Source organism: Diplotaxodon limnothrissa, linkage group LG8 (assembly GCF_057381915.1).
Source record: "Diplotaxodon limnothrissa isolate DT_005_m linkage group LG8, D_limnothrissa_male_GT1.1, whole genome shotgun sequence".
Taxonomy (NCBI): Eukaryota; Metazoa; Chordata; class Actinopteri; order Cichliformes; family Cichlidae; genus Diplotaxodon; species Diplotaxodon limnothrissa.
In genome coordinates, this window is record NC_140603.1 from 9,520,570 (window position 1) to 9,544,891 (window position 24,322).

At 40.7% G+C, this 24,322-nt stretch overlaps 1 protein-coding gene across 1 annotated transcript in view; it reads left to right on the forward strand.

Annotated features, from left to right (window-relative positions):
• cacna1g (calcium channel, voltage-dependent, T type, alpha 1G subunit) overlaps positions 1–24,322 on the forward strand; it is a 350,831-nt gene that overhangs the window by 302,457 nt on the left and 24,052 nt on the right. Inside the window, exons 29-31 of the mRNA XM_085361223.1 lie at positions 16,997–17,148; positions 21,071–21,180; positions 23,170–23,303. Coding sequence (XP_085217349.1) covers positions 16,997–17,148; positions 21,071–21,180; positions 23,170–23,303 — 396 coding nt within the window. The remainder of the gene's footprint in view (positions 1–16,996; positions 17,149–21,070; positions 21,181–23,169; positions 23,304–24,322) is intronic.

Here is a 24,322-nt window from a genome sequence, read left to right on the forward strand (position 1 = left end):
ACTGGAGGAAGGAGCTGGTTTGCAAACAGAAGGCGAGCCTTTATTTCAGCTGAAAACATGAAACTATGAAACACCAAGAATAACTATGAGAAACTATAACTGACTATGATAACAAAAGGTAAAACTATGAGTATGACTCAGACTGTGACTGGGACTAGACGATATGAGGGAAATTGGCAGACGTCCCAACAATGAACAGTAAGAGACACATGACTTAAATACACACATGAGGTGATCAGGGGAAGTGGAGACACAGCTGACTAGGATGAACATAATGATGCACAGGAAATGTAAACTAAAACACAAAGACATGGAAACTGGACTTTCAAAATAAACAGGAAAACATGACAAGACACAGGCATGACAGCATTAACCAGGCAGACCAGAAACATGACAGATAAGACACAATAAACCACAAGGGGAACTGTAACACATGGGAAGATGACCCAAAGGAGACCTGCTAAACAATGAATAACTACAACTAAGGAACCCAGGATCTAAAAGTACTAACTATAAACAATGAATATCAAAATACAAGAAAACACAAAGCGCTGGGTCATACGACCCCGGACTGTGACAACATGAATAACTTGAGCTTGATATAATATATCAACAGTATATTTCTAACTAGGCAGCTCATTCTCTTTCTCTTCATACTTTATTTAAAGATAGAACACATTTTGGGGTCGACTTGAAAGAAAGGTAGATGTGAAATGTAAAAGTGAGGTCAGAGGTCAAATGTGACCTGATCTTAGCTGTAAACTATAATGTGATGTTAAGAATCCCCATATACCAGATCTTTTCCTACATTTTGCCAATAAAAACAAAGGCAGCTGGATTTTAAGCAGAATTTCAAAGATAAAAGACATTTTAATGAAGGTTTGACCTAATTTGACCTTGAGGAGAGGTCATATATCATTCCCTGTATGCCTATATATTGTCAATACAAACAATGGCAGTAAGAAAAATAGTTTTAAATAGCTCTGTGCAACATTTCTATTACTTTGACTTTCAAATCAGCCTACTGAATTTAGTGAAGCCCTGCAAGGGACGTTGGAGAAAGAAGAAAAAAAAAAAAAGATGGACTTTTGCGAGATGTCCCTTGCAGGGCTCCGTAGTAAGCACATCAAATAAACAGGGCATGAAGTTTTCTAATCTTGATGTTTAATAAAAAAGTCTTTTAATTTTCTCAGTTTCCCCCGCTGGTATCAAAACCTGCACTGAGTATTTCAGCATCAAGTTTGAAATTCTAGTACCGCAAGCTGCGACAACACTAGATGATAATACCGATCCTTTTTTGTTTTACACCGTTTACCATTTAGTAACAAGTTCTGGCAAACCTATTCGGTACTGACCAAAAAAGTTACTGACCTATCAAAACCAATAGGAAAGAAGCTAAAGACCAGTTTTGATTACTCAGAACTATTCGTTAAACTTTAATAATGTGTTGGATTTCTCTCTCTTGCGTTGTGTCTTGTAACTTCAGCTCACTGCTGTCACTATAGATTGGTACCAAAAAGGTACAGGTAAAATTATCTATTAAGGCTTACCAGCCTCTATTAAAAGGCCACAGAGATTCAATCAAGAAATTCCTGTTATTTGGTCCCTGAATCTTTGCTTAGTTTAGAAATCTTCATTTAGGACATCCAGAATCAGAATGTGTAGATGTTGCTATATTATTAAACTGAAATCAGCTCCAGCTTGTTTCGCTCAAGGGTTTAAACTGTTCCTTTGGTCTATTTCTACTTCATCACGTGTGCATCGTTATTAAATCATGATCTCAAATAGAATAAAAGAATGTCCGATTCACTAGGAAACACTGTGTGCAAAGGTCGCATCGGTATGAGTTGTGATTAGCTGAGACCACAGCAGGTTTGTTCACAGCAGCTGCCTCTTGTTGGGCATAAAAGGTCATCCTGGGGCGGTGTGACCACTGCCTGAATTGTCACAAGTAGTTTCCATGGAAATCTGCTAAAGGTATTGTTATGAAAGATGGAAGCTCGTGAATGAGAGTTTGTGTGAGTAGGCTTAGCTATATCCCGATGGTCCCATCATCGCCTCGGTTTACTTACAGCAGGTAAGCTGGAGTGGTGTCTGTTAATTTGCGGCACGTTCCTGGAAGGTAGACCCGGCTGTGTTGCTTCATATTCTTGTGTGCATATGAGTGTGTCGGGGAGCAGATGGCTGCAAAACAGGTTGTGAAATATGCAGGAGCAGCTATCTCATCCTCAAATCCCCCCCCCCCCCCCCCCCCCCCCCCCCCTCCCTCCTCTCAGTGTGGATGAATGTCTGACCCCCACAGCCTCTCTGTTGATCCTTTTTTGCCTCAGTGTCTTGTAACATTTAGGTAGTTTTACCCAAAAGGTAATTACAGTACTGACACAAACACAAAAGTCCCACAGAAAAACTGCGTATGTGTATTTGAGGTGTCCTGCACACTCCACACTGAGGTGCATTAAGATTTCCACTGATGATGCAGGGAGGAGGAGAAGATATGTACGTGGGTGGAGGAGGTGGCAGAGATACACAAACACTGTATCAGGCTGTAATAATGCAGTGATGTAAGCACAGACAGGTGCACGCTGAAGAAGAAGTGGCGATGCATTGTGACATGCAGAGAGCAAGCGCAGAAAGGCTAAATTTGAAACTCTGCCCTGTTGTTGGAGTTGACTTGTTGTGTTGAGTCACAGTCAGCTGGCTGTGGCAGACACATCAAGTGAAGCTACAGTGCACTGCATGGTGTATGCAGCAAATTGTAAATATAGCTGCGTGCTGCTTCCTCCCTCTCGAGGAGCTACCACAGTGATAGCGTTCTGGATCTTTTGACACACAGCGGCTTGCATCAGGGTAATGATGCTCTTAGTGTTGATGCCTGAGTCTATAGGCTGTTGGCTGTGATTATGCAGCCATAGTATTAAATGTAGTCACAGTTACTCTATAAAAAACTCTATAATGTCTTTTACAGTAACAATTTGAAGCTTGTGGACCTGAGAAGAAAGGCCCAAGTTCCCAGACCCCATCGTGTTGTCAAATTAGTGTAGAAAGTCTAAAACTGAGAGGAATTCTACTTTCAAAAAATTGTAGGGTTGCAAAGGAAATCAGCATAATTTCACTGCACTGCTTGGTTAATTCTGCAGATCTGCTCGTTATCTGTATTCCATACTTCGAAGTAGCCAGCTACATTACCACTGTACATATTATAGAGCTACCAAAAATACTGCTGTAATACAGTTGTATACATGTATATTTTATACAGAGGAACCAAAACGCTACCTTCTTATACTGCACAGAAGTTGTAAGGAAGCGGTCAAACCAAATCATAGAGTTACAAAGTAAAAGCTAAACAATTAGAACAGAAACTATGAAACAAAGCCCAAGACATTCGCTTCCTCTTAGATGAAGTTTGATGACGTTTTTATTAGGGGTGCAACGATACACAAAATTCACGGTTCGGTTCGGTTCGGTTCGATACTTTGGTGTCACGGTTTGATATTTTTTGATACAAAAAAATGTTCATGCTTTTTTAATTTGTCATTTATTAAAATTATAAATATATATTTTAACTCAAAATGTACAGTTTTTAAATGTAATGTTGCTGAAACAACAAAATAATAGTAAAAAATAAATCTATCTGATCGAGAAATCACTCATCTTTGGAAAAGAGAGTTTATTACAGAGAAATGTCTCTTTCCAAAATAAAAGCTATACTATACGCTTCTTCTGGGCTATATTCTCAGCAGCATATTAAACATATCAGGTCCCCATAAGGAGAATCATGTGCTAACGGCTGTCTAAATGACTCGGGTAAAGTTTGTAGCATGCGTGCTTGTTGTTTTTGTTTGCTTCCACTTGTCTCTGCACTAGGATGTGCAGTCACATTCGTTGTGTTTCCATTAGTGCTGTCAGGTTAATCTCGTTAAAATGACATTAACGCCACAACACGGCAAATCTCTGTTAACGAGCTAACTGCGCTAACACACTAGTTCCCACCCATGTAATTGAGCATTGTGTGGCACATCCGACATACTGTTTTACTTTTGTCCATGACGCGCTTACCTTCAGGGTCATACGTCACATGAAAACCAAAATAGTTCCAAAGGCCAGATCTGAATGAGGGTGGGGGAGGTTCAATTTGCCATGTTGCAATGAGCTTAGCTCCTGTCTTGCTAGCTTGAGCTGCGCTCAGTGGATCTGCGCTCGACAGTGCAGCCTAGGTGGAGTAGTCGAACGCAGATCCACTGAGCTCTCAACACAGACAGCATCGTCAGAAGAAAAGTTGATAAAATAAATTAAAAATTTTGTATTGTTCGATACATATGCGTACCCAACCGAAAGCACTGTATCGAACGGTTCAATATCGATACGAACCCCTAGTTTTTACCCCTCAGTCTTAAGGATGATGGGGTATTGTTGTCATGGCTTTCGGGTGGCTTTTAAAACAGGATGTTTAAACTGATACCAGAGGTGCTAAAAGTCTTGGACATCTTGAAAAAATATTAATTAAAGTGATATAAAAGTGATGTACCAAACTGTAATGATGGCTGAAATAAGAGTAATGAAAAAAAGAGATGTATCCTTATAGAGGCATCATTGTAAAATCCACAGTAAGTTTGTAAAACACGGATATCTTTAATAAAACAATAATTTTCTTGTTCTGTTGTAGTATCTGCTTCTATCATTATTTGAGTGTGTTTACATACACATAATATGGACCAAAAGGCTAAACAGAGAATAAAAGTTGTAATTGGGAGCAGAGAGGAAAGTAACGAGCACGGTTTAGAGAAAAGCTTTGAAAGCTGCAGTACATTTGAATATTTGAAGGTGAATGTGTTGTGAATTTGTAAGGTGATGACATGCTAACTGTTTATGACTAGAATTTAAAGTCGTACTTTTAATGTGTATGTGTTTGTGCGTTCGTGTGTGTGTGTGCGCACACCATACTCCGGCTATAAGTCAAGTCTGAGGGAACCATGGTTCTGTCGTGTTAACAGATGGCCCTCGGCTTCCCAAACACGGCGAACAGATCGCGCTGTATCCCAAGCAGCTCTGGCTGGGTCAGCCCCCACATGAATTCACTCTATCATAACACACTTGTCATCACATCTCACCCCAAACAGTGAGCTGATCAAGAAATACAAGTGCAGGACAGCGTAATATAAACCCAGAATACTGCAAACAGTCGCACACAAACATGGCTATCTGTATACCTTCACATTGACTCTCTGCTGTTTATCTGTTAGGTTTAACAGCTGTCCCTTTTTGTAACTTTATCTTTTTGATATAGGATTGCATGATTTTAACACTGACCACATATGTTTTGAGCCGTTTCCATCTCTGTTGGTGGTCTCACGTTGCTGTGGAAACTGGCATATTTAAGAGCTGATTGCCAGCTGATACTTTTCTGTAAATCAGCCTCCTACTCTGAGCCCAACAACAACACTTTCATGCTGTTTATCCACTAACCTTTGTGTTGTGGAACATGGCAGATTAATATTATTATTAATATATCCTGTGAACTAAATGCAATGTCATTAGCAGCAGATTGCCTTAGTAAATCTAGTTTTTATTTTAGTTAACGAAAAAAAAGTTCATATCTAGTTGTAATTTTTAGTTTTGTGTTACTTAACCATAATAACCTTGTTGTTCCTCAATCAACTGTGTTAACATCAGCATAAAAACAGGAGCTTCACTGCATGGTTTTCCATGGTTAAGCAGCTCCTGTGGGTGTGATGTGTTGATGGCCCAGTAGTTTTGTCCTTATCCAGTCTTTAAATCTGACGTCATTAGCTATGTCTGGGCCCAAACTCCGCTGCAGGTCCCAAAGTCAAAAGATCACTGCGGGATAACTGAGTTGAAAAACTGTCTAAATTCCATCATCTTTAATAAAATGATCAGCGTTCTGCTCTACCAGGTGTAACAATTAAGTTTAACATCCAGGCATCCATGAAAATGGAATTTATTAAATTTAACAGAGTTAGAAGTTAGCAGGAAGTAAGCTCGCTAGTTTCCATCTAAATGAAACACACCATGTTCTGACTGAGGGATTTATGAAACAAATTAAGACGTACAGCTCTGCTATCACTTCCAACATAAATGAAGATAAGAAACATAATATAAACAGTGAAACTGGCGGATGAACGCTAACTTTTTTCCACTCGATAAAAGTTAACGTTCCCGATGGTTAAGGACAAATGCAATCACATGGCAGGATGCTGTAAACCAAACTTTAGTCAGGAGAACAACTGAGATAATGCATCCACAATACAAGGTTAATCATTAATATACTGCTGCATGCGCTGGGCTATAGTTACATCGTAGGGTTTTAATAACTGAGCTTTAAAATGAACAGCGGTAATAAAAACCGAGAGAGGCCCACAGTGATCACTGACTGTTTTTAGGGGCTTTTTGAGATTAAATAGAACAAGATACAAAGTATTAAAACATGTTAAAAGCACAACAGCCTTATTAAACGCAGGGTAGTTTGGGCCCGTAAGCAGGGTTCATCACGTCATCGCTTAAAGACGGGATAGTGAACACTCGTACATCCCTATAATAAGCTCATATTTCCCCATGTAGATTAATGAATTTCATGTTTATTTTTTTTTATAAATTCAAGTCACATACTAATAAGTGATAAAAAAACAAAACAATTAGTATGCTCTACTGCAGCGGTCCCTAAACCCCGGGCCATGGAGCGGTACCGGTCCGTGAGTCATTTGGTACCGGACCAATCGTTATTGTTATTTTTTTTTAGCGTTTCTATCGTTAACTCGGTTTCCGTGGGTCTTTTCCTGTGTGTTATAAATAAATCTTCTTTTTTTTGTACCGGTACTGGTTGTATTCTGTTGTATTTATCCGTGACACCTTAAAGGCCGGTGTCTTTATTGTCAGACATAAACCAGTACGTGGCGCAAAAAAAGTTGGGGACCGCTGCTCTAATGAGTTCTTAGGCTTTTTTTCACTGAGCTCCAAATGCATGTAAATGTATATCGAGGTTCACAAAGTTTTCCAGCTTTTTAAACTTCTGACACCAACTATAAAGACACATTTTGCTTAGCATCACACAGAGGAAGTTTTTAAACTCAAGGGAAAACTTGACAGGGCTTCATTGCTTCCCCACATATATAACGGTTTCTCTATTTGCAAAAAGTGTGCCCACAGCGCTGCAGATAACTGCGCAGGTGGTTGATGTGGACAATATGACTGTTGTATTCTTCATGTCGAGTTATAAAACTTCACCATCTTAAGTTGGGTAGTTTATTCTTATGCCACGCTGCTAATCTTTGCTGTCGACACACGTCCAGCAGTTAACAAGAACACAAGGATAATGGGATCATCCCCTCTCACGTTGGTTCCCCTGGCACCAAAAACATACACTGTGACATCCAAAAAACATTAGCGTGGATACACAAAGCAGCTTGACATTCCATGAATAGCTTTCTTCATCTATTAGCTTGGCGCGCATACACATATACACAAGGAGCCACACAAAGCCAGCCGGTGCCAATCCATAGCTGTATCTGGGTCAGCACTAACAGAGATGAATCGAACAGAAGTTTCACATCGCCCCTCTTTCTTTCTTTCTATTCCATCGCTGTAGAAATGCGCCAACAACACTCACTATGAATGTTTCATGTTGGAAACTTTCTCCATGAATATTTCATCTGCAGAAATGTCAAAAAGAGAGCAGCATGGAGCAGAGTGGGCAGACAGCCTAATATTGTAGCGCTGCCCTGCTGCACCGAAATGTAGTGATGAAAGAGACATGAGGCAGATTTTTTTTTCTTTCTTATTTCTCCTGGGCATAGTTATTTATGCAGAGGGCCATAACTAAAAGCTGTATCTTAACCATTGTGTGTGTGTGGTTTAGTCAAGAAGAAACACTCAGTTGGAACGCCAAAAGCTGTGTCATGAGCTGCACGTGCTCATTGTTATGTTTGTCCGGGTCAAACAACATCATTTGACGAAATATATTTGTGACATTTTTCCACTTTTGTGTAGTTATGGGCTACTTGGTGGTAAAATATTCACTACCTTTTCTGATTTATTGTACTAAGTGCTTGAGTTCTGCGGGTGATCTGCTAACAATGCAAAGACCAGTGCAGTCTATCAAAAGCAGCACAGATATTCAGTGTCAAGACTCAGTAAAGAGCTGCGGGGTAAAGCTAGCCTTGGCACAGCACTCATAGCTTTGAGTTACCCATCTGCAGTTATTACATGCTTGATCTGATAACAAATCCTTCTGGCTGTTTTTTTTTCTTGCATTATTATTTTAACACAATTTTTCTGTAAATTACCTGCTGCAAACTCATTTATGATTCATTTAAATATTCGTCTCCCCAAATTGTGTGTGCTAAGGAGGAAACTTGCAAAATACTTACAATACAATAAGGCCAGCTGTAACCCCCCCCCCCCCCCCCCAAAATACTTAATTACATAATCTCGTTAAAATGACGTTAACGCCATAACTGCATTAACGCGGCAAATCTCCTTTAGCAAGTTAACGCAGATCACCCCATGTGTGGAGCTGCACGGTGTCGACGCATTAGCGCAGTTAGCTCATTTACGCGTTAGCGCTGTGCAACCCCACGTTAATGCCATAACCGCATTGACGCGGAAAGTCTCCATTAGCGAGTTAATGCAGATCACCCCGTGCGTGGGGCTGCACGGTGTCAACGCGTTAGCGCAGTTAGCTCGTTAGCGCAGTTAGCTCGTTAGCACGGTTAGCTCGTTAACGCATTAGCGCCGTGCAGCCCCACTCACGGGTTGATCCGTGTTAACTCGCTACCGGAGATTTGCCGTGTTAATGCGGTTATGCCGTTAATGCCATTTTAACGAGATTAACTCTGACAGCACTAATAATTTTAATTTTTTTTTTAGCACCAAAAAGAGCCCAGTGTGGTCCTTGATTTTTAGTGATGTAATCAGGATGATTAACTCAAAGCTTAAATACAGTGTAATATAATATGTATCATATACCATCTTCACCAACTTTGTTTAGTATGTTAGCTTAGCAAGGTTGTGTGAACCTGATAGAAATGTCACTGATTGGTCGTTAATGTTAAATTTGTCAAGTTTTCATGAACCAAAACCTATTAGAAAAACGTTTCTTGCAAACTAAAACAGAGTAAATGGATTGTAGTCGTTGATGGTAACAATCTTGATAATCCCTCAGTCAAACTGAGGACCTTAAATGAGAACCTTAAATCTTATTTTCCCTTTTCAGATTTTGCGCACATATTTATGAGTGTTGAAGGGTTTTAGCATTCTTGTTGATTCAGGAACATGTGAGAATTTTGGCTTTTTGCCAAATAAAACAAGTGGAATCACAGTCTGTCAATGTTTAGTGCGTTGTTGTAAAAGCTTACTCGGACGTTTGATATGGGACCTTTTTCTTTCTGTTCTTAAAAGTAGATTAGAGCTTGTCTTAAAGTATGTATCAGTCTTTAGCAAGTATTGCAAATCTGTTATAGAGATGCCTTTTTGTGTGATTTACAGCTGTATGATGAATGGTTGTAACGCAAAATATTAGCTGAAAGTGTAGACAAATTCAAAAAGTTGGCATCAAATATCAAGTCCAGCCTTCGCCCAAGAAAGGGTGAAGACATTAAAATCAAGATCTTGCTGTTGTGCATATTGTCGCTCTCACCATAAACACATGCAGGTAAAGGAAGAAGGGTTAAACGCAGTCATTATGCTGTTATAAAGCTTCCCATCCGTCCTGTATCTTGTTCTCACCGTTTTCCCTGTTATTCCGCCTTCCACTCACTCTGTCCAATTGCTTGCATTCACCATTCAGTCCCCCATTTCAATTGGTCCATCCTGCTCAAGTATGACTCAGAAAGGTGTGTCGGTCTACTATGTGAACCAGCACAATGTGTGTCAGTGTGGGTGTGTTAAAGAGTGCTGGCACGAGTGGGTGTTACCATGCCCTGTCATTTTGAACGATGTCATGTTTCTTATTTACCTCTTCTCCTCTGGACTTTTCAGTTTGCTCTGCTGTTCCTCTGCGCTGCTCTCAAATCTGATGCGAATTCCGCTGTTTTTGTCTTTTTCTCACCACTGTGTCGCTTCCTGTCTCTTTTGATGTTCTAAGCAGGACAGCAGAGCATTCAGGAATTCCACTTAAATCTTTTTTTGACTGTAACTATTCATATTGACAATCTTTTTTTTCTTTTTTTTTAGACTCAGTGTTTGCTGGATATCAAAAATGGACATCCGGTCCTTGACAATGACGGTTGACATATTTTTTTCCGGCAGACGCTGAGTCTCAAGGTTTATTACTGAACCATTCACCATGAAGGATAGGGGCATAAAAGCAGCCACTGCATCCACCCAAACACCTGCCCCATAACTGTGTTACTTATTTCCGTCCGACCTTTATAATGCATCGTAGCTGCTTTTACGTCCCGTGTCCTGCTCTTCCCTTCACAGCCATTCCCATTCCAAACTTTTAAGTCCAATTTAATCCCTACATCTCATCCTTTACTTCCATCCATATCAATTCACTCCTTATCCCACTATTCCAATTAGCTGTAAATGTCTGACAGAGCCTTCAGATACATTGAGAAGCGATCCAGCAGCCATTACACCAATGAATCAAAGCCAGAGCAGTGCCTCGTATTGTTTTCAGATTCATTGTCAGGCCTCCTTTTCATGAGAGTAGTCGACACGGCATCCCTTCCACCTCACAGCTTACTCAGGACACCCTCACATGATCACCAGGTTCTGAGAAACTTTAGGCACTTTTTGTTCCAGAACCATATGTCACATATCCAATCAAACCCAACCTGCCCTCACCCACACGGTCACAGGATACCCATAGTGCTGTGCTGTGGGGTTCTTTACCATCAGTCCGACAACCAAGGACCCTTATTTTGTCTGTATTTCCCAAAACAAGACCACCTCGAAAATGTATGCCTTCATGTTTTTGAGTGTGGCCACGTCCAAAAGCAACTGCCAGGCCAAAATCCTAATCTTTTTAATGCCACCTCCCACAAAGGAGATGGTGAGTAAGGGAAGGTGAGTAAATAAAGAGGGAAACTTGGTCTTTGAGTTGTTTTTGGACAGGGAATTGTTTATGTCCTGTTAATTCTAAGAGTTTTTCCCTCCTGTTTGACAGACCCTTGGGCAAAATTTCAGCAGGGTTTTTAGATCTCCTTTAGATGCACTTAAAATCATTAAAGTAAACCTAAAGCCAAATGTCCACTGGATTGTGGATCTGCATTCGAGCTGAGCTACATTCTTGTAGTGTATGCAGGAAATGTTTCAGGGGTGGAGCATCATCCAGCCTCTTTTCTAAGATACTTTTAATTTTCTGTATTTTACTCTTTTAAGTGTGCCAACAAATGCTTTTGGGTAGTACTTTAGCTACTGATTGACCTCAGAACCCGGTAGCCACTGATAAAACTCATAACCTCCAATGTCTATCCTTAACTAAGACAGCGTGTTTGAGATGGAGGTTGTATTGAGGGCTGTACTAAGTACTAAGGCAGTGTATACTCTAACTTGAATAAGGATGACATTTATCTTTTGTCCTGCCTCCCTCCTCTCACCTGCTCTCACCCCTAGCTATTCGCAGCAAATTGCTGCCCCTCTGTGAGCGTCTGCTGGAGGTTTCTTCCTGTGAAATGGGAGTTTTTCCTTCCCACTGTCACCAAGTGCTTGCTCATAGGAGGTTGTGTGATTGTTGGGGTTTTTATAATTGTAGAGTCTTTAACTTCCAATATAAACAAGGTGACTGTTTCAATTTAGTGCTATAAAAATAAATTGAATTGAATTAAATTGAGCAATTTAGTTGGTAATAATTGTAATAGTTTGGTCTCCTCTAAGAAGGCAACATTTGGTTTGTGGCTAACTCTTTTTGAATGTTTATAGTTGTGTTAATAACACAAATATTATCGTTAATTATTTTTATCAGTACAGCAGCAGCATGGGGATGACTTGGGGATGAATGGCAAACATATGACTTTTATAACTAACAACTAAATGAACATTTATTTCTATTTAAGCTCCATTAGCTAGGGTACTAATAATAATGATAATTGTAATCGACAATATTAAATCATTTTCCAATAAAATAAATAGATTCTTGTCCTCCAATTGCAATAAAGCTTATTCATTAGTAGAGACAGACACAATGACATGGAGTCCCTCAAGACAGGCCTGTCATCTCAAAGAATGGAGTCAGTCTCAGATTACATGATTTTTCTTTTTCATTTTTAAAATCTTTCTTTATACAGCACCAAATTAAAACAACAGTCACTTCAAGGTTCTTTATATTGTAAGATAAAGACTCTGCAATAATTCAGAGTACACCCCAACAATCAGATGACCCTGCTATGAGCACTTGGCGACAGTGGGAATGAAAAACTCCCTTTTAACAGGAAGAAACCTCCAATAGAACCAGACTCAATGAAACAGGACAAAAGACAGACTGTGGATCAGAGCCAGAGATTAATAACAATAACATGATGATAAGATAGAAGAAACTGAGACAGGCTAAAAAAAATTACTAAAATTATTATGAAATTATAACATTTTGGGGTAAAAAGCTCATAAAGACGGATGAATGGAGCCATTTGAATGGCAACTGGTGCTCTGCTCAGCTAAGACAAAGATGCAGCTTAATGCAGCCAGATCTGGTGGACATTAACTGTAAAAGTAATGAAGTTGAAATAATTGTAAAGTTTTATTCTGTATGAACCCCCAGCATTTTCAGGGTTCATTTTTAACCTAACAGGGAGAACAGCAGGCATAAGAAGCTCTAAGTCCCTGCCCCTTTTGCCCCAGCTGGTCCTGTTACACTTTCACACAAAAGCGGTGTCGCGAATGAGGATGGAAGCGCAAAGAGCAGATGCCGGGACCTTCACGGGCGGTCGGTCACGGCCCCTCTGTGCATTTGCGCTCATCCTCATTCCTTTTCAAAGCTCAGAGAGGAGGCTCCACCTGCCACATCAGTGAAGGACGTGCAAGGAGAAGGGGAAGTGGAGACAGAGGAAGTGAAAGTGGGAGCCGAAGCAAAATCATTTTCCAATCCTCTGAATGTTTTGGTAGCCCAGCTGGCTTAGGGGAGGAAAAAATAATTGCCAGTGTGATTGAAAGTAGGAGTTGCGTGAGCTCTGCTCCTCATTAAGGAGAAGCTTTCTTTTTCTCCAGTGGAGGAAAAAAGAGCAGCGGGAGTTAGAGCAGGGGAGCAGGGGCAGCCGGTGTAATTTGGCTCCCTAAACTTTCACCTTCTCTTCTCACACTTCATTCGCTATGCTCCTCCAGAGACTAGTTGAGTTTTAGCCAAACGGTTTATGTCTCTCACTTTCTTCTCCCTTATCCACATATCTCTTGTTGGGCCTTGCCCTTGCTGCCACATCCATAATGTTAAGGGCAGTGCTCACTTACTTACTCAGATCACTTTTTCAGGGAGAGGAAAGTGAGCCAAGCTTTAGCTAACTTTAGCTATGGTGTAGAAAACTTTTTCTTTACTCTAAAGGAATGTAAATAGGGCAATAGGACAAAAAAACAACATGTTATGCAGAATATCTAAATGAATGAGATATAGGAGATGGGGTGGTAAAGCAAAAGTATTGCTCCTCTGTGTGTGTGTGTCTGTCTGGCTTAGCCGGCAGTGCACCTGCAGACGGTAAGTAGAGCAGAGTAAAAATAATGTTTGCTCATTCAGAGATGATGGACGAGCTCGTAAATGCAAACTCCCAGTGAATGAACCAAGCTGTTGCGTCCCCGCAAGGGCCATACCCAAAACCCCGTTTCAAAAAGCATGTGTCCCAGACATTTTACATCTGCTTTATCACTGTCTACTCAGAGGCCAAGTGCCGAAACATCCATAAGAGTTTGGGCGTTTATATATATAAATATATATGTAAAAGACGAGGAAATGTTGGTGCGGAGATAATTCCAGGTGCCGTCCTGCTGCAAAAGCAAAGCAGGTGACGGGAGCGCGTCAGCTTGTGTTAGCACATTAATTTGAAAAGCCAGACCGCTCACACCAGAAGCCACATCGTTTTCACTGTCTGGCACGCACATGTCTGCGGTCAGACTTCCACCGCTGGCCGCCCCCGCGGTTCTGCCTGCACCACTGACATTCAGGTTCATCGCTCCTGCTGTCAATATCAATAATTACCAGCGGGCACAAAATTGGCTCTCAGCGAAGATGAACTGGAGCACAAATATAGAATGAGTTCACTTGAAGGCACTCCTTAGAGTTCAGACCTCAACAAGTCTTCAACTCTCCGTTATTTACCTTGACAGCACCAAAGACAACAAAGCAGGTTTATTATCAGAGGCAGGCTTTATTTCTTAATGTTCTGTGCCCATGAGTCTGACTTCTCATATGTGGCATAAACAAAAGTTTTCAGGAAGAAACTATTAAAAGTCAAACACCTTAACTTGTTTAAATATCGTCGATTTAGGGACATATTTTCGGGCATGACCCTTTAGCCTCTTAGTTTTAGATCCCTATCTTTAAGTAAGACTTCTGACCTCTTCGTGCTCAGTGGAGGACCGTTGTTTGCATTGTTGTGCATGCAAAAAAACATGCGTCCATGCTTTATTAAATAAATAAAATAAATAAAAATCAGCTTTCTCCTCCATCCTCCGTCGAAGTCCACCATCTTGAATGACAGCAGAACGGCATTGAGGGCTTTCTTTAAGACTGCCACACATGAAACTATTAAATGGGAAGGAACCAAGCTGACTGGTGAGCACCAACTGACCTTTCTAAATAAGAGTGGAATGTCAGTAAACTGGTCATCTTGCACAGATAGAAAAGTGTAAATAAACTCCAAATGAAGCCAGGTCTTAATGATAAATCCCCACAGCACTGTTTCCACCAATAGAAGCAATAATAGATTAGACATATCACATCATTGCTTTACTCTGAATTTCTATTTTTAACAGAAATATTAGACTCGATCCTTAATTCCAGGTGCTGCAACTCTGCTAGTCTTTGTTTAGCGTGCTGTCAATGAAATGAACAACCTCCCACGCAAAACTCTTACATCAAAAGCTTTTCGGCAGTTCCTATGACAGGACATAAAATCTTATAGGAAGTGAAAAGTGGCATTTCTTTCACTTATTTAACACTGAATCGCATGTTTTAGCTGTAATTAATTAATGCAAACAGTATTTTTGCTGCTATGAAGGAGCACTTACATCAGATCGATAGGTCTGACCGCTTCCCTTTGTTGTATCGCTAAAGATAACGCAGCGAAAATGCTAAGGCATGCCACGCGTAATTATAGCGTAGGCGGTTTCATCCTCTTGAGCGCATTTTATCCTGCCTTTAATTGATGTGTTTGTGCCTGCAGTCAGTTTTGAGGAGGCCATTAGCTGACTGTGTTGTTTTTATTTTGAATATCACGCTTATATTTTAATTAGATTTGTGTCTTTTGTTTGTATTTAATTGGGAAAAATAGCCTAAGTCAAAGATAGCAGTACTCGAACGCGCGATCATTTTAGTTTAAAGCTAAACGAGTTACCTTCCTCCCTTTTTGTCAAGTCACGCTCAAAGTTTCTGAAGGGCAGCCAATCACAGGTTTTGACATTGACCGCCATAAATACAAAAAGGAATACTGCATACAGTGGGATAGATGGAGCTCAACATTTATAACTTTGCACCTGCTAAATTTTATATCATAAATACACATCTTGATTCAGATAGATAGATATGTGGTTTTCCTGATTCAATAGGGAACCCTGTAGGCACACACCATGAATGGCACACACATATGGTAAATGGCCTGCATTTGTATAGCGCTTTTCTAGTCCATAGGACCCCAAAGCGCTTTACACTACATTCAGTCATTCACCCACACACTGGCAATGGCAAGCTACATTGTAGCCACAGCTGCCCTGGGGCGCACTGACAGAGGCGAGGCTGCCGGACACAGGCGCCACCAGGCCCTCTGACCACCACCAGTAGGCAAACATGGGGTTAGTATCTTGCCCAAGGATATTTGACATGCAGCCAGGATGCAGCCTGGGATCGAACCACCGACCTTCTGATTAGTGGCTGACCTGCTCTGCCACCTGAGCTACAGCCACCCCACATACACACTGGGAATAGTCTGAGTTCAGCACAGCTGCAGTCACAGTTAATTGGGTAGACAGGGAGTGCTCACAACACCCAAAGGATCTTTTTTTAAATGTGTGTGTTCCCTTTTACATCCCTTTACTCGTGTGACCTAGAGCCTCTCCTTCACTGATGGAGTGTTAGGGTGATAGATGGAATGAGTCTTCTCTCTCTTCCTCACCCTGACTCCCAGCCTATCCATCCATCCATCCATCCTCTCTGGACAAAAAGGAAGGGGTGAGGAATGAAGTGATGGATGAGTATGGAAAAGTTTCCTAATGCGTTAATGTTCTTCTCCTGAGAGGAGGGGAGCAGAGGAGATAAGGAGAGGCAGTGTCACGTGATGATCAGGGAGAAAGAGGGCGAGAGGGCCACATCTCCAACCTGGAATAGCCCGACAGCAGCCGCCTCCCTGGAGTTTCTCTTTCAAACCCACGTTGAGCACTTGCTGTTTGTCTCTTATCGTGTCAGGGGAGAGTTATTTAAAAAAAGAAAGAAAGCAAGAGAGAAAGAAAAGAAAATTTGATCAGAGGGGAGGGGATCTGATTTGATTAGTCGTGACTCCAGACCACAGGAGCGCTTGGCTGTAGTCTCTCTTTCTCTCTCTTCATTATCTGATCGGCCTTCTCTTTTTGCATCTCTTCCCATACTCTCATATTCGTAATGGGAGTCAGCCATTGTGAGTGACTTTAATGCACTGATGTTCCACTAACAACTTTCCTTTAAAACAAGGCTTCGTCGACTCCAGTCCTCAACACAGCAGCTCTACTGTATGTTGTCCCAGTGTAAAACCTCCTGTCTCACTTTCTGAACATCACCACCTCCTCCTTCTCCTTCTCCTCCTCCTCCTCCTCCTCCTCCTCACCCCTGCCTTCACCCCAACTCCCCCCAACCATTTCCCACTTCCAACAGAAGCTCAGAGTAAGCCCTACTACTCGGATTACTCCCCCACCCGCCTTCTCATCCACAAGATGTGCACCAGCCACTACTTGGACCTGTTCATCACCATCGTAATAGGCCTCAACGTCATCACCATGTCAATGGAGCACTATCAGCAGCCTAAGGTCAGATGTTTGGGAAAACAGGATGCTGGCTTGGCTCAGTCCTTTGGAGGAAAAAAAGAGAAAAAAGTTTTACACATATGTATACATGTCAATCTAAAAAAAATCACTATGTTTGAATATTAATATTGAATATAAATGAAAAAATATTCATGTTAAATATTAAAAATTCCTTTGGATGTTCTTTTTCCATGAGTGGTTTTTAATTACCATCTCATATCAGTCACTTCAGATGATAATGAATACAGTGCAGCTTCTCATAGTCCTACAGTTACAGACAAATGCACGCTCTTTTGTTGTGTCAGGAGTCTAATTCTTCAAATTTTGCCAATTCTTTCAAGTTTTCCTGCCATGAAAATAATATAAAAAGCTGATTATTGGCAACGCACGTTGGCTGTTAGACACTCCATTCCTTAATCTTCAGGTCAGTGGCGTCTAAAAACGAATGTTGTTGGAATTCTAGTTCAGCCTTCCAGAAACATGAGGTTTATAGCTTTGAATGCTTTAGGAGACAGTGTCAGGTGAACAAGCCTTTCCAACGATAATAAAATACTAATGAAAAAAACCCCCGCCTCACCAGTTCTTTGAACAAGGCTGAGAGAGGGATAAGGTCATCAGGGAAAACAAATGAAAGTTAGATAAGAACTGTAAAAAGCTTGGCTAGAAAGGCAGTGGTAAACTATAGAGGGAGGTCAAAAGAATAAATACTGAATATTTGGACAATCAGTGAAAAGAAAAAAGTCATATTAAAGGACTTTAAATAATGCTCCAAACTGTAGAGAATTAAGGTAACCAGGTTTAGCCCAGATCCAATCCATTAAAGAAAGGTAATTATATGAGAATCACTGAGGTCTGGTTATGGATTCTGAGGATTTATAGTCTATATTTTAATCACCATCAGGCATCAGGCTTTGCCAGCTGGGATTTCTCCAACACTCAAATATGAGTCCATCACTTCATGTATCACATTGTTGGCCAACAACAAACTGAGGTGGATTTTTGAAAAAATAAATGTGACTGAGTGGATAAAGTTGTTTTAAGCAAGATGCATCAGATATCAATGGAGAGTCAACAAAAGCATAGGATTGCATTACAGGGTGGATAAGGGTATTGTAAGGCATGGTATATGAAAATGTAGAGCAGGAAGCTAGATCCTAGCAACATGCTAAGAATATTAGTAGACAGTAAAAAATTACATGAGCCCTAAATTGAAGTTGTTTTTTGAATTCTCTAAATATCTGGCTAGTACCACAATATAATGTTTGAATTGTTGCCTCTGATTGCCATCACAGTGGATTTTAGATCAAACAATCAAATTTCAACTTTTAACTTTAATTCAGGGATTTCATAAAAGCCTTGCATTAACTGTTGATGAATTATAGCCATTTTTATGCATGTTACCCCATTTTCCACTGTTTCTGAGGCAACTGATTGACAAGCAGGTTCACGGGCATGTGAGGCCCAGGTCCAGAGAAAGTGAGAGAGTCTATCTTAAAGCTGAAAACAATTAACCTATTAAACAGACAGCAAAAACTTTAGGAGTCACCAAATCATCAACTAGTTGTTTTTTTTTTAAAAAGGACATGATGACAGAATTCTTTCCATGGTTAAGAAAAACAACTTCACAACATCTGTCAAAGTCAAGCACACTCTTGAGTGGGCATATCGTTGTCGACCCTAAAATGAAGAGACATCTTCATGAATGTAAATATAAAAGGGTTTACAACGAAGAAAACATCTAAAACAGTTCTGTCACTGGAGCCTATCCCAGCTGTCTTAAGGCGAGAGGCAGGGTACACCCTGGACAGCTTAACAGTCTGTCGTAGGGCAAAGACATAGACACAACCATTCGCAGTCACATTCACTCCTATGGGCCATTTAGAGTTTCCATTCTGCATGTCTTTGGACTGTGGGAGGAAGTTGGAGTACCTGGAGAGACCCACACAAACACAGGGAGAACATGCAAACTCCACACACAGAAAAACCCTGGCCTAATGGTGGAATTGAACTCAGGACATTCTTGCTGTGAGGCAACAGTGGTAACCACCGTGCCACTGTGCTGCCAGACAGGCAGCTCAGTAAGTAGACTGGTTGCCCCATGATCAAAAGGTCAGGGGTTCAAATTCGTACCAGATCTACACAATGGCTGCCCACTGCTTCACTGAGTGAGTGGCTTAAATTCAGAGGACTAATTCCCTATGGGATTAGTATATGTTTATATATAATTTGTATAGATGAAAGTGAAATTATGTTGGGGGAAAAGGATTCAGAAGAAGGGAAACAGCTCGTGATCCAAAGCATAATACGTCATCTGTCAAACACGGTGGAGGCTGCCTTTGGAAGCGAGCCACTATTGTCTATTGATAATGTGACGTTACCAGGAGAAGCAGGATGAGTTCTACAGTATACAGAGCTGTGCTCTCTGTCGCTGCAAAAGATTTTCATCCGAGTGCGGAGAGAGTCCTTACATTTAAAATAATGCTAGTTAGTTCAGTTACTTTTGAGCTTCTGAAAATGGGGTACCACATGTCAAAACAGCTGTAATTTCTAAACAGTTACCACAGTTCAGCCAAACTTATAATAAATCTGCGAGTACTGCATTTGGGTCCTCTTTCTCTTCACACCTGACCGTGACAACCCTGAGGCATCTTTATCATTTGATTTAAAATCTACTGTGGTCACAAACTGAGTTACTGTCCAAACATTTATGGAACTAACCGGAAGCTGATCTCTGTCAGTAGGTACTAGAGAATATGTTAAGGTACAATAGAAGGTTTGGTGGTTTAGAGCAGTGATTGGTTAAACTGAATGATGTTTTCAAGGAGCCGTTGGTGTCAGATTAGAAGCTTTTTGGCTAGAATGTGGGGGTTTTACTTTTTAGTACAACAGAAGGTTGTACCAACGGATACCCTTAAGAGAAACAGAATGTTGTTTGTTAGAAGGCAGTAAGACTGAACAGTGTTATTGGTTAGGATAGAAAGTTTAGCACAACAGATGGTGGCCAATACAGTGCAGCATCTCTGGGAAGAGTAAGAGGTTTGCTAAAATGCCTGGAATTTGTTTTTTGTTTGTTTATCTTGTACAACAACATCATTAGTAAAATTGTTATTAGATAGAATTGCCGAGTATAGATATTAAATAATGTTAGGTAGAACTGAATATATTTGGTTTGATAAGAGACTACTTGGGAGTATGATATGTCAACAGAGAGTGCTAGCATAAAATGTTGTTATAAGTGTAAAATCTTCCTGCAGGAATCAATCAATGGTCTCTGACTGCTTTTAAAGTAGAACAAATTGTAGAAAATAGAAAATAATAGATGGCTGGCATCAAGGGATTTATCACAAACTGGTGTTAGTGTATGAACTGCCACCAGTGAGACTTCAGTCCAATCCCTCCTGATGACCAGTTCCCTCCACAGCTCTCTGTTAAAGGTCAGTTTTTACATGCAGATGGGAAATGTGAATTCTCCCTCCAGCAAAAAAAAGAAAGAAGGAGAAATGGCCACTTTGATTCTAATGGGCTTTTCATGGAGAATGAGGGAGGAACAGAGGGGATGGTGTGATCTATTCATGGAATGGCTAATTCTGAAGAAAGGACAGCCTTTGCATTATGGACCCTTTAGTATTTTATGTAAGGATTATAAAAGCATGAACGTGGTTTATTTAAGCTGCAAAACTAAGCAGCATAACAAGCCATTCAGTTTAAATCAGTGTTTTCCCATTAAAATATGAAAAAGATAGCAGCGAGGTGAGATCATTTCATTGGTTTTCTCTGCAGCTTCAGCACATTTCGATAAATAATGAAAACCACAGATCGCCATGGTGGAGTAAGAGAGAAAATTTAATGCCGGCTTTACAGAGTTGTTAAAATGAATACTTTTGCACTTTATGAATCTGTAACTTTTTTTTATCATTTCTCTCAGGAGCTGGATGAAGCACTGAAGATCTGTAACTACATCTTCACTCTCATTTTTGTGCTGGAGTCGGTCTTCAAGCTGGTTGCCTTCGGCTTCCGACGCTTCTTCAAGGACAAGTCAGTATATAAATCTCTCGCAAGTTCCCCGACGTGTCATGTTGAACTTTCCTACACTGACACAAAGAAAAACTGAGATTCTGAAGAAACATTTGCCTCCTGTTTTTCGGTTCTGACATTTGGGGTGGATGTGATATTTTAGTAGATTAGTGGTTGCAAGCACTTGTCTTTAAAAATTGTGAGTCATGTAGAAAATCTGAGGCAGCGTTCAGACAAGTTAAATGAGCTTTTTCTAAGGTGCTCCAGCGACTGGTTCTCAGAGAGGCCTGCATGAATACAAACAGCCTTGTTAAACACCAATAAAACACAAATGCCTTAGATGATTTCATAGCTTTGAAATCTCTGGCTTTCTGGTGAAAACCACACAATAATACACAAACACAATCCCAGCAGCATTGCTGCATACTGGCACATGTTGCATATAAAGAAATACACCCACTAAACCCACACGCTTCAGTGGAGACATCGTGTTTCTGGACCAGAGCTGACCACCTAGGAGTCCACGATGTCTGTCCCGTTCACCAGAGAAAGACCATTATCCTTTTCAAGTCTGGCAAGAACCCAGTTTAAGAACAGCTCAGTCCACAACCTTTTATTTTTGTTTCCAGGTACAGCAGCATTTAGCCAAAAAAAACCCTGAGCTAATTTAAAAATACATATATAATTTCAGGCGGATTGATTAATGCAGTTTGAGTAGATGTAGGGATATGTGGATTTAAATGTCAAACTCTGAGTGAAACAAAGCCTCACATGGATATTAACAATGTAAATAGCAGTACAATAACCAGGTTACTGCGACCACCCACCTCTGTCTTCAGGTTTTATACACAGCAAAATCTCCAGTGTTAAATTAACACTAGAGAGTGTCTATATGGGTCCACACCTCTGAGTGTTAAATACAACACTGTTGAGTGTTAAATTAACACTTTTGACAGTGTTATATGTTTAAAAGTAACCTAGTCAGTTTTGAAGATTAACAAAGACTAACACTGAGCAGTGCTGGTTTTCTAACACTGGAAAATAACTCAAAATGTTAGAAATATTCCAGTTAGAAAACCAGCACTGCTCAGTGTTAGTCTTTGTTAATCTTCAAAACTGACTAGGTTACTTTTAAACATATAACACTGTCAAAAGTGTTAATTTAACACTCAACAGTGTTGTATTTAACACTCAGAGGTGTGGACCCATATAGACACTCTCCAGTGTTAATTTAACACTGGAGATTTTGCTGTGTACGTTCACTTCGTTCCAGACTTGTCGTTTATTGAACGGCAACTTCAAAACTGGTCATGTCTGAACATTTTGTGGACTATGCCTATGTGACTGGAATCACATCGTGGCTGCTTTTTAAAAAACTTTCCTCATAGCACTTAAAATAGTCAGCACGCTCTCACTGTCATGGAGAAAATGATCCGTCTCTAAATTTCATGAGTTATTTGATTAGTTAAATATGCATGACTAAAGCTTTGGAACACTGAGGTGATACATTATACAGAATCTTTTGAGCGTCACTGTAGACTTAAAAAAGGCCATGAAAGCTGTGTTGTACCCAGGATTCTTCCTTAGCGTTATCCATTTTCTATCCATGTTGAAGTTCTCCTAAATAAGGGACCGTCTCTGTCTCTGTCTGGGCAGAATTGTGGTGGAGTTCTTACTATTGTGATGTCAAATTTGGAGTGTTTCCTCTAAGCACTCCAACTTACTCAGTCAAAAACATAAGACTGCAGTTCTGAGTTGGACTGTTGTCGATTTCTTAAAGTTCAAAGTCATCAGATCTGTGACTCAGTTCTGACTGAAGTCCACTTCATATGATTGGAGTTCACACTTGTGTGATGGTGGAAATGACTCACATATGGGTGATTTGTTTGAGTCCATTTTTGCAGCCAATCACATTTATCCGAGGTTTCAGTGAAAACAACTAACCCAAGTCTGTGTTTGGTGCTGATGAGTATGTTTTGTGTACGTCTGTGTGTGGTTGTTGGCGTGTAGGTGGAACCAGCTGGATCTGGCCATCGTGCTGCTGTCCATCATGGGCATCACTTTGGAGGAGATTGAGGTCAACGCTTCCCTGCCCATCAACCCCACCATCATTCGCATCATGAGAGTGCTGAGGATTGCTCGAGGTATGACACTCCCCCCCCGACCCTTACACAGTGTGAGACACCAACCCACAGCAAACTCTTTCAAGGTGCTGTACTTTGAAGATGATGTAAAACACACATCCCCGGGACTCCCCTTTTTGTCATTTTTTGCATGGCAGATCTCAGCATGGTTCGGGCAGGCTGTGAGCCGACCAGATGGCACAGAGACACACAGTCAGCTGACAAACTGAGAAGAAGCGAAGGGAGAGAAAAACACAGGGTGAGGAAAGTGAGCTTAGGGTGTGAGAGAGCCAAAACACACTGTGACAGTAAGTGAACTAAGCTGCAAGAAGCTAAGGAGAGGATGGGGTACAGTAAAGAAGGATGAAAGAGATGTAAGAATAAAAGAGAAATAAACGAAAGAGATGGGATTGATGAATGACTTCTGACCTTAAAATAGACTACCAGAAGGTGAGATGAAGTCAGGAGTGAAATAGGTGTGCAGAGTAAAAGAGGTTCAGGCTGATTATTGGAAGATAGGAGAGACAAGAGGCTTTACCTGAAGGCTTGAGGAGAGGAAGCAAAAGGAAGGAAGATGAGAGAAAGAGGAGCTAAGACATGCAGAACGGGAGCCTGTCTGTTTGGTCCAAACACTGAATGTGCAGCGATGAGGTAGCATGGAAGTCGTGATTAATTGTTGTCGCTCAGCCGACCCAAACACATTTTTTGCTTTGTTTGTCTGTGTGTATTTGATGGGTCCAGTCTTTCTGTCTGGCATCAGCATGCCTCTCATAATCAGTCTGAGCAGGAATCTGAGTTAGCTAGATTAAATTCACATGTTGTCAGCATTGGAATCAAAAGGCGGTGGGTTTTCTGTCCAACGCTGTCAGTGAGATGCATCACATGTGTGTCCTTTGTGCACAGAAAAGCTGGCAGAAATTCCAGCTGTGTAAGTTAACAGACTAATCAATATCACAACTCAGACACAGGAGAATCTGATGGATTAAAACTAAGTGTTGTTTTACATTTAATGTTTAAAACAGAATGTAGGCTTCGACCAT